General features: G+C 43.1%; 1 protein-coding gene across 3 annotated transcripts in view; it reads right to left on the bottom strand.

Moving 5' to 3' along the window:
- The window catches only part of Trim55 (tripartite motif-containing 55), a 48,773-nt gene extending 38,963 nt beyond the window's left edge, over positions 1 to 9,810 (bottom strand). For 2 of the 3 annotated variants that reach the window (XM_087628466.1, XM_087628471.1), the window contains exons 1-3: positions 9,492 to 9,810; positions 8,847 to 9,019; positions 1,378 to 1,543 (exon numbers count right to left, since the gene is read on the bottom strand). In XM_087628466.1, the coding sequence (XP_087484592.1) occupies positions 1,378 to 1,543; positions 8,847 to 9,019; positions 9,492 to 9,659 (507 nt within the window). In that variant the 5' untranslated portion in view covers positions 9,660 to 9,810. 3 annotated transcript variants of the gene reach the window in all.
- Between the last annotated feature and the right edge of the window lie 636 nt (positions 9,811 to 10,446).

Here is a 10,446-nt window from a genome sequence, read left to right as displayed (position 1 = left end):
TCCTACGATTCGAATACAGTGCAGATACATGCAAATGCTCACTAGACTGTCACACAAGCTTAAATCTGTACCTTGTTACTGGCTTTAGCAGTGACAATACAACTTTAAAATCCCTGTGCTCTTCTGACCCAAAATATTTTTTCATTCCTATTTACCCTCCTCCTAATCTGACCTAAACTTCTCAAGGTTATTGAGAAAGATATATAACCAATATAAACCTGAATTTTCCCACATTTGAAAGGAGAGGTCTAATAAACCTGGGCATAAGGCATTTAAAACCTACAGTCTTCTCTACATGTGAAAGGTAACATGGAAACCTATTAGTAAATAAGAAGCTACTCTGACCAAAGAAGAAACAGCTGGGAGTCCTACTTCCCATCCCTCTGACCATCCCATGGACTTCCAGGCCTCTGAGGGAAGTAGTCAAAAGCAGATACCATACAGTTCTACTATGCTAGGCCTTGCAGCTAAGGGGTCCGAGCAAAGAAAATAAAAATTAAGTTGAAAATAAATAACAGCAACAAATGCAAGTCATTGTTACTGGTCGTAGCAGGTACCACAGAGTTTGCCTTTCAGATTGATTTCAACTCCGGTCTCTGATATAAAATTGAAATCAATGATTCTAAGTCAAAGAAACTGAAATATGACTGATCTACTGACATACACACACCTTTACTTGCATAGAAACATAAATTCCAGGCTCCTGCTACATGGTGCAGAGCTGATGAGATGCTATAAAGACTATATTGAGTTGGAGTGAAAGTGAGAGACATATACTACATTCAGAGAGTGCTTTGAAGGCCAGCAGGAGGCACAGACTTTAAGTTGTTTTGTAGCTGTGTGCCATGACTATGGGTCATACAAGGAGTTGGTGAGAAAAGGCTTTGAGGAAGGCAAGAGGACAGTTTATAGATGAACAATAAAAATAATTCTAGGACTGGAAAGAGAGAGTGAAGACCATCTCATTCTTATCTGTAGTTTTAACTCCGAGTCATCTTTATCAGCTGGCATTTGATCAACCTCCTAATGCTATGTATCTTTAGCTACCTCCAAAGGTCACAGAGTCCTTCTGCACTTTTTTCTCTTTTTTTCTCTGGCCATCTCTCTGGGCAACTCTGTAACTTTGAAGGGAATGGAATTTGAGACTACTTCCGGTAAGGCCTTCCACTTCCTGTGTGGCCTTCCACTTCCTGTGTGGCCTTCCACTTCCTGTGTGGCCTTCCACTTCCTCTGGGACCTTCTACTTCCTTTGGGTCTTCTACTTCCTGTGAGGCCTTCTACAGCCCTCCTCCCCTTTGTCGTGCTCCCCTCTTTGGTCACATGAAGCTAACTCACTAATGCTTAGAAGGGGTTGAGGAGAGGAATTGAACTTCCTACCTTCTGCCTCTGGAACACATGGGTCAGGGGAGCCACCTGGCAGTCCTTATGAGCGCCAAAAACCTTGCACAGGGAGCAGGTGGGCACTTCACAGTTCAGACAGTAGATGTTGATGCGTTCCTCTTCATGCTCCTCACACATGGGCTGGTCCAACTTTTTTTCTGGCCTGGGAAGAGGGAAGGAGATAAATAACTACCAACATCCACCAGGGCAGAGCAGAGGGGTGGCAAGCTTTGCAAACCTTATTGGTCCCTGACCTTCCAACCCTATCCTGAAGACTCCCAAAGCCCTTTCACGTTCAGTTGGGTGGGAGGTGCTGACAAATCTCCATCTGCTTGAGCACTTGGGACCAGAGACACTGATGTATAACATTCTTCAATTAGCATTTAAATTTTAAACTGTGTTTGCTTCAGTTCAAGATTTAAAAACGACCTCGTGGAATTCCTGAAAGTTCAACACTGGTCTCTGGCCAGCCATTTGGAACTCCTCCAGCTCTGTGCCCACAGATGAGCTTATAGGTTTCTCATGAAGAAGAGGAAGCTACTGATAAGCTGCATCTCCATTTTAGGCTAGTGGAATTGCTCAGTGCTGCCCCTCCAGCCTCTAGCCCCAGAAATATTTCCCACCTACAAGTCTGAGAATTAAGGGGCCAAGGAGACACAGGACTAGGTAGCTGTGGGTGTTACCTCTTTACATAAAACCCTTAATATTTGATGTATCCCATATAAAGACTGAGCAAGATGGCTTGGTGGGTAAGGAAGGGCACTTGCTACCAAGCCTGACCTACATGGTAGAAGGAAAGAACTGATTCTTATAAGTTGTCCTCTCTATAAGTATCAACTACACACACACACACACACACACACACACACACACACACACACACACACATCATAAATAAATACCTGTATTTTTTAAAAGTTAAGACTCAGATTGTTAGAAATTGAAAATAAATCCAAATTCAAAAGTTTCCTTATATTCCCAATGTAGCTATGTAGAAGCATCCCACTGCAGCCACTACTTCTTTTCAGTTGCTGTTGAAATATGTTTCTTAAAAACAATAGGATTCATGGATGAGAAATCAATTTAACAGTTAATGGACAGGATTACTAAAGTCATAATAGAATAGAACACTGAACTGTGAGTTACTTTTAGTGAGGATTAAAAGTACTGACATGTGAAAGTTTTGTGTCAAGTATGTGTGTGGATTACATATGCACACTGCATAATACATATGTACATCAAAACATATATATATATATTCTATATCATTCAGATGTGTACAATGTAAATGTGTAGATGTATTACAATGTAAAACATACAAACATACTGTCTACTGTGAGTCATGAATCCAAGTGTTTGAACTCCCTGGTGTTGGTGTGTGGGATTGATCATGTAGCTGCAGTCCCAGTCTCAGAAGGTAGAGGACATTTTGATTTATCGCTACTGTACTGGGTAGTATTTGACATTGGTATCAATAAAGGCTGGGAAATATCTAGGTCTGCTAAGGAAGCTTCATGAGGTTCTAGGTCCAAGATTTTGCAAGAGGAATTTTTATCTGGCCCCATAACTACATACATTCATGAAATCTATGGCCTCTGGATTCGCCCATGTATCCGGGACTCAAGCAATGAAGCAAGGCCATGCATGGAAAGACTGTTTCCCTGCTCAGGTCTGACCTGGAATTTGAGGCAATCTTCTTATTTTCTGTATAGCCTGTGCCTAGAGCAGAGCCTCACAGGAGCCCTGCTGAAACATTGAGAGGAGACGGGAATTGGTTGAGGCTTTGAGATCATCTGGAGACTAGGACCCACAAGCCGACCTCTGCCTGGTCAAAGCCCTCTGTACATCATGCTAACTTGGGCTTTGCTGGACTCTGGAGCACATTTGCTGGAAAACCACAGCACAGGCATTCGAAGGCCCTTTTCTTTCCTAGGCAGGTCCAGTTTAGCACATATTGTTAATGTCCTTGTGCTGTTATGATGTCAGCAGAAATGAGCTGAGACAGTGTTACAGAGATGGAATGCAGGAAACACACACACACACACACACACACACACACACACATATTGAGCATGTGGAAAGAGACAGACTTATATTTTATTTTTGTTTATGATTTAATTTACTCTTTTTTCATAATACATCGACAATCGATTCCCTTATTCATTAGTAGTTTTGCTGTTGGTTTGGTTGGACTTTTTGTTTTTGCTTTGTTTAGGAGCAATCTCTTCTAAATAAGTACATAAGAAAATCCTGTGTAGAACTTAAACCAAACAACAGAGCTGAAATAAGTTTGGCATAGAGAATTAAAGATGTAAACACTGTCTATTAGAGTAGCTGAGCACACAGTCATAGTTCCAGGCTCAGGGCTGAATGTTGGAAGTGCCTCTCACTGTTCAATACTGTGGAAACCTATAAATTGCTCTCTCTGGTCTCCTAAGTCTCTAGGGTTAGCATAGCTTATACTGAAGAGTGATCAGGAAGTCCTGGTGAGGGAGTTCAGTTAATGCTGTTGTAGTTAAAGTGAGCTGAAAGTTTAATTCCAGCTCAATTTCTGCATGTGTTAATGCGTGGCCTGAAACACAGGACTAAACCTTTGACATCAGTTTCTCTCATCTAGAAAACAGACTGAGGGTCTTCTAACTAAATGTGGCCGAATGAGCAGAGGCAATTATTTGTGTTTCCTGTGGAAACCTCCCTAAAGAGGAGGGGGGAATAAAAACACATTAAAAAAACAAACAAACATAAGGTAAGATGGCGTCTACCAAATGCTGAAAACTGGGAACGTCTAGACAATTTCTGCTGGTTGCCCACTAGACAGACACCTACAAGAAGCTGGGAGTCCTGGGAAATTTCAAGAATGGCAGCCAGAATCTTGAGCAGACCCTCTATGGAATATTGTGAGGGTGTGGGTGTGAGGGCAGGACATTTAACTCGGAGGACATTTTAAGAGATTCCATATGGAATTGTACTTCATAAAAGCACACTGTAAGCCAAAAGGGAAGACATGGGTTGAAACGGGAGTAAATAAAAACAATTCTCCATCAGAGTAGGGCCCAGCACTGAAAGTGCTCTCTCTGCAGCAGAAAGCTGATAGTCAATGGCGAACACAGAAAAACAAAACAGCAAATAGAAACATAACAGTAAGATACGCATGGGGTGGGAGAGTTGGCTCTGTGGTTAAAAGCACATATTGCTCTGGCCGAGGACCGAAGTTTGGTTTCCAGCCCATGTGGTAAGCTCATCACCAAGCATAACTCCAGTTCTAGGGAATCTGCCACTCTCTTTTGACCTTTACAGGCATCTGGTACGTACATGGTATACATACATGCATTCAGGCAAAATATTCATACATATGAAATGAATAAGTCGAAACATTTTCTGTTTTGTTACAAAAAGACAAACCAATAGCACAACTCTCATTGGTGATAAACAGCAGGATACAGCCAAGACAATTAAATTATTGCATTTGGGAAGTGAGAGCTAACAGTGTGAGAGGTCCCACACACATGTAACAGATGTGCAGCTTGGCCTTCAAGTGGGTCCAGAACAACTAGAGCAGAGGCTATCCCAAAAGCTGTTGCCTATATGTGGGATGTGTTCTTCTAGCTGGGCTGCCTTTTCTGGCCTTAGTGGGGGAGGTTATGCTGAGCCTCACATAGACTTGAAGTACCAGGGTTGGGGGGATACCCATGGAGTCCCCACCTGCTCAGAGAGAGGGGGAGGTGAGGATGAGGAAAGGACTGTGGAAGGGGGTGACTTGAGGGGGCAGAGATCAAGATGTAAAGTGAATACGCAAAAAATAAATAAAATTTTTAAAAAGTGTGAGAGAGAATGATGGGAACAACCGTTCTCACTAAAGGCCTTGAAGTCTTGTTTAAGACTCTTTTAAAATTAAAATATTTAAAAATTTCATTCCCATTTGAGCTTTTGAATGGGCTGGGGAAATGTCTTGATCAGTAAAGTGCTTGCCATCCAAGTGTTAGGACCTGAATTTAGTTCTAAGCGTCCTTTAGAAAGGACAGAAAACAGTGTGGTTGCTTGTGCCTGTGACTCTAACCTGCTGAGGCGCAGGAGAGTCCCTAGAGCTTGCTAGCCAGTTGTGCCCGTTTAAGTGACAGACCCTGACTTAAAAGATAAAGGGGAGGGTGGGTGGCAACAGAGACATCTGACCCACCACTGGTCTCCACATATACATGCCCAAACACCTGCCCACACGTGAACATGCAGTCATGCATGCATCACACACACACACACACACACACACACACACACACACACACACACACACACACACAATTTAGTAGGATGATAATAGAACCCACCTCAGAGATTCTTTGGGAAAATCAAAGAATCACACCAGATTCACAGGTAAAGCTTCTAAACAGAGTGTGACACACAACACAGTCATTTTGTTTATTGTATTAGCAAATTAATCACTATGTTAAATAATAATATTAACCAAATTAGTACCTTCTCTTGCCCAGCCCAAACCGTGGATAGTGCGCCACCATACAGAATGCACTAAATACACTACATAAGGCCAGGATTTGTCAAGAGTCCAGCTGTCCTGTATGAGGCCAGAGTTGGATGATACTTCAAAAGCCCATCATGGCAGCATTTCCCCTTTCTGTTGACAGTGCTAAAGTCTATGCCTAGGGTTAGTTAATTCTGTATACCCAGAGTTACTCTCTTTTTTTTTTTTTTTTTTTTTTTTTTTGAGTTACTCTTAAGATCACCTAACATATCTCAAGGCTTTGGGTTCGGGTCTGTCATGACTTCCTAACTCTAGGAACAGCTAGTTTTATGTTATTAAGCCCCTTTTAGACAACTCCAAAATCAACTTGAGTTTAATAAACAATGCAAGAATTTTGTAATCACAAAAGTATACCTGTTTCAGTCGGCTTTTGGTTTAGTGGTAGGGATTTGGCTCCCTGTTTTTCTACAATTTGTTCCTCAGCCCTTAAAGGAGCATCAGGCTGACTTCATTTGTAAAGTAGTTTTAGTTTTATTAACACACATTTTGATGAATTAAGTCTTTTTTTTTTTCCGGAGCTGGGGACCGAACCCAGAGCCTTGTGCTTGCTAGGCAAGCGCTCTACCACTGAGCTAAATCCCCAACCCCTATTAACACACATTTTAACATTTCCTGTCTTCTAGATTTCAAAATGCTATCATGTTCATGTATGAAGTTCTCACCAGGTGAGTGGAGAGACAGAAAAATCATTGTAATAAACAAAACACAGCAAACTGTGGTGTGCTTGTCCACGCTGCTAACACTGTGGAGCCTCTGTGATATTGTTACAGAGCTAACATTGTGGAGCCCCTGCTCTGTAAAAGGCACTGGATCTGACACTGAAACCATTGTCACAGAAATGCCTTTTAATAATTGGTTGCTTACTAGTTGTAATCTCTTAAGGACACATCATCTACCCCTTCTCTTTCCTCCCTCCAAACCCTCCCATCTATGCCTCTTGCTCCTTCAAACTCATGGGCTCCTTTTACATTGATATCACATACGTATATCTATACCTGTACACATTTCTAAATAAGACCTGCTCAGTCTATACAATTTTACTCTCATTATGTTTTCAGGTATGTCTGTTTGGTGTTGGATAACCTGTTGGTGTGCCTTTCCCTGCTCTCCGCACTCCTTAGCTGCCTGTAGTTCTTTGTGTGCTGAAACCTTGTGGTCTCTCCCCATCCACTTTGGTATGGCTATTGTAGTTTTCCTTGTTCCGCTCGTGTTTAAGCAGTCATGCTGTGGGGGCAGTAAGAGGTGTAGCTTCTGACATTAATAGGAAACACAGTCTCACAGCAAACTCCCTGATCTGATGTCTCTTAGGATCTTTCCACCCCTTCTTCTGCAATGTTCCCTGAGCCTTTGGTGTGGGAATGATTTGTAAATGAATCCATTGGGATAACTGTTAAACACAACAAAATGGAGTGCAATCTGATCTGTAACACGGTAACACTTTCCTCCTAGTGGAGAGATTAGGAAGCAAGGGGAACAGGTGTCTGCGGTGTGTCGTCAACAATTCTTCCTCAGTTCCATCTATAGCCTGCTGCTATCTAATTTAGTTCTGAATCTTGAGCAGAAACTAATGGCCATAATAGTCACAATAATTACATGTTATATTAATTGAACAACTTTCCTGCAAAGAGCACAGGGCGTTTATAGCTCTGCAGGTGTTCTGTAAGCACAGACCTCTTGTAATAAGGATCACAACAGGTCTAGTTCTACACAATTTCCATATGGCTACCAAGGTTTTAGACTCAAATGACGTATGCAGAATAGAGATAGGGTCTTCACACCATGCCTTTTAGGAAGAAACTCCTCTCTAGGAATGGAAAGCTTATGTGGTATGATAAATAAGAAACCTTTTTACGTGTTCTAATGAATGGATTCCTGTGACACACCAACCAATCAGCAAGTGGGTGCTACTAAGAGTATTTAGTAGCAGGGGGAAGCCTGATTTCCCTTCCCATTTTTGTAAATGACGTTTCTAAAGACCAGCAGTATATCTTGCCTTGAATGTTCCAAAACGCCAATATTTGACAGATGATGAGGTCAGAGTGTTTTAAAAGTATAAATATGACTGTTCTTTAGACTACTTTAAGGCAAGACAATGAGGAACTGGGATATTTTTGAAAAGTGTTTCTTAACTTATATACATTTTTGTTCCAGAGTTTCTCTATATCAAAGGATCTGGAGTTTATGAACTGTCCATATATCAACTTGCCTATTGTTGTGTTTTATAAAAAAGAAAAAGAAGATAGAGATATGTTTGGTGGAGGCACGGTATGTTGTGGGGAAGACGATGCTCCTGCAGGTCCATGATGAGGCATCCCTGCCCTCTGAGGTACCAGCTACATGACAGTATAATATAGTTTATTTACTGCATGGGAAGGGTAGTTGAGGGGGTGGGGGAGGGAGAGAGAGAGACAGAGACAGAGACGGAGACAGAGACAGAAACAGAGAGACAGACAGACAGACAGAGAGAGAGAGACAGAGAGAGAGGGGGGGTGGAGGGGGAGAGAGAGAGAAGAAGATGAGGAAGAATGGGGCTGACCAGGAGCACATGGAGAGAGATGGGGGAGGGGAATGGGGGGAGAAAGGACAGAGTGGGGAAAGGGTAAGAAAGCAGGAAAACAGGAGCAAGAGACCAAAAGAGAGAGGAGGGGACAAGCAGCCCCTTTAATAATGAGTTGGGCACAGCCTACAAGAAACGCTAAAGTCAATAATGAATGTAATCCAAGGATGTGGGGTAGATCCCACCTCTGCCAACATGACTCTTTTTAATGGCACAGATGCATGCGCATCGGCTCCTTTCTTCCCTCCACACGCAACTCTGTCTCACTGAGAAGGAGTGAGGTGGAAAAGCCTTTTAGTGAACAGTTAACACAAGACCCATAACAAACACGCAGTGCATCAGCCCACTGAGACTCACCCTCGGAGCAGCTCTTACCTGGTGGATTCCTGCTTGTAGATATCAATGATGTTCTCGACAAGCAGGTTCCTCTGTAGTCCATAGACCCCATGCCTGTCTAACACCACTTCATGTCTGCAAGAGGGGCAGCGGAAGCGGCCCCCCGACGCCACGGTGGTGCCTCCTCTTGTGGGTAAGTACGGGTTAGAGGCCTGTTCTTGCCAAGCAAGAAAAAGGAACTGAGTAATCCCACAGAAAGCTTTTTGGAGACTTATTTTCACTCTCTGGCCCTACACACAATACCGACTCCTCAGGGCTTACTGTACGAGGTCCTTAGACACAGGGCCCTCCTTGGTCCACAGCCTTATGCAGTTCATCCTGGCCAGCAAGGGGTATTTTCCCCCTGTATTTCCTAACCCAGAGTTTCAACCAGAAGCACCAATGCTGACGTGAGCAGAAACTCATTTTCAATTCTTAAACAGATTCAGTGAATCAGTTTTGTTTAACTACAGTCAAATATGGTTCTTAGAATTAAAATATAACAGGATCTGTGGGACGCAGGTTGATGACCAAACCTGGGGAAATGATTCAAATACACTGACTACAGCCTCAGACAGCTCCCTAAGGGAACTAACTGGCTTTGATCTGGACACTCTATAGCTTCCAAATCCCAAACAAACCTACCTGGAAGATGTCACTGGCGCACTTCCTGCACAGGTTATGCTGGCACGGGAGAATGACCACGGGCTTGGTGAACATCTCTAGGCAGATGGGACAGATCAGTTGCTTTTCTAAGTTATCCATGGTCTGCTGCTCTTTGGAGAAAGACTTGTAATTCAGAGAAGTGCTCATTTCCTAGCCGTCCCTGGGTGTGCCGCCAGGGGAAGGGTGCTCCTGAACGGCTTCTGGAAGTGTTTCCTGGAAGTAATTCCAAGGACTGTAATGATCAAGTGTCCTTTACGTCCCTCTCTGTGGAGGACATGTTCCAGGCCTGGCTCAGAATGGGTGATGGAGCTGTTTTTAGCAACCCAAGGTCACATGACCCTGGACTGACTTGTCCATATAAGCCAGTGACAGGAGGATGGATTCTGACAGGTGACAGAGAACAGGAGTCAACATTCTTGCCCTGGGGAGTAAGAGAGTGGGTGGGAAGGGGATTACAAGCCCCATTTAGCAGGGGTTAGGAAGGGAGGGCAATGTGAAGCCCACAGTTGTCAACAACAAATGCAAAATGCATGCTTAGTCTCTGAGCCATGCCCTCTTGAGCACTTGGGAAGAACTTAGTGACAGGCTCCTGCAGAACACAGCCCTACAGTGTAACTGTCTAAGAAGTATTGTTTCTTCAGGTTTCAGGAAACAACCCATCCAAAGGAACACGGTAGCAACTTCTTAGGTGCAAGTAAGCAGAGCTTGTTCTGCAGATCTCCATCCTGATCTGTCCAGGGCAATAGTGTGAAAAGCAATGAGTGATATTAAGTATTCCACCTTTGCCAAGGTTAGAGTATAGGGAAATTCCAACCTAAAAATGCTTTCACCATAAAAGTGTGTACACGAGCGTTTTCTTTTTACTCATGTTTATGAGTGTGTATGCATGTTTACTTATGTGTGTGTGAACATGTTGTGCATATGCATGTGGGGA

Source organism: Rattus norvegicus, chromosome 2 (genome assembly GCF_021556685.1).
Source record: "Rattus norvegicus strain SHRSP/BbbUtx chromosome 2, alternate assembly SHRSP_T2T, whole genome shotgun sequence".
Classification (NCBI taxonomy): domain Eukaryota; kingdom Metazoa; phylum Chordata; class Mammalia; order Rodentia; family Muridae; genus Rattus; species Rattus norvegicus.
The sequence above is the reverse complement of the archived record's forward strand: the minus strand, read 5'-3'. Positions and strand labels throughout refer to the sequence as shown.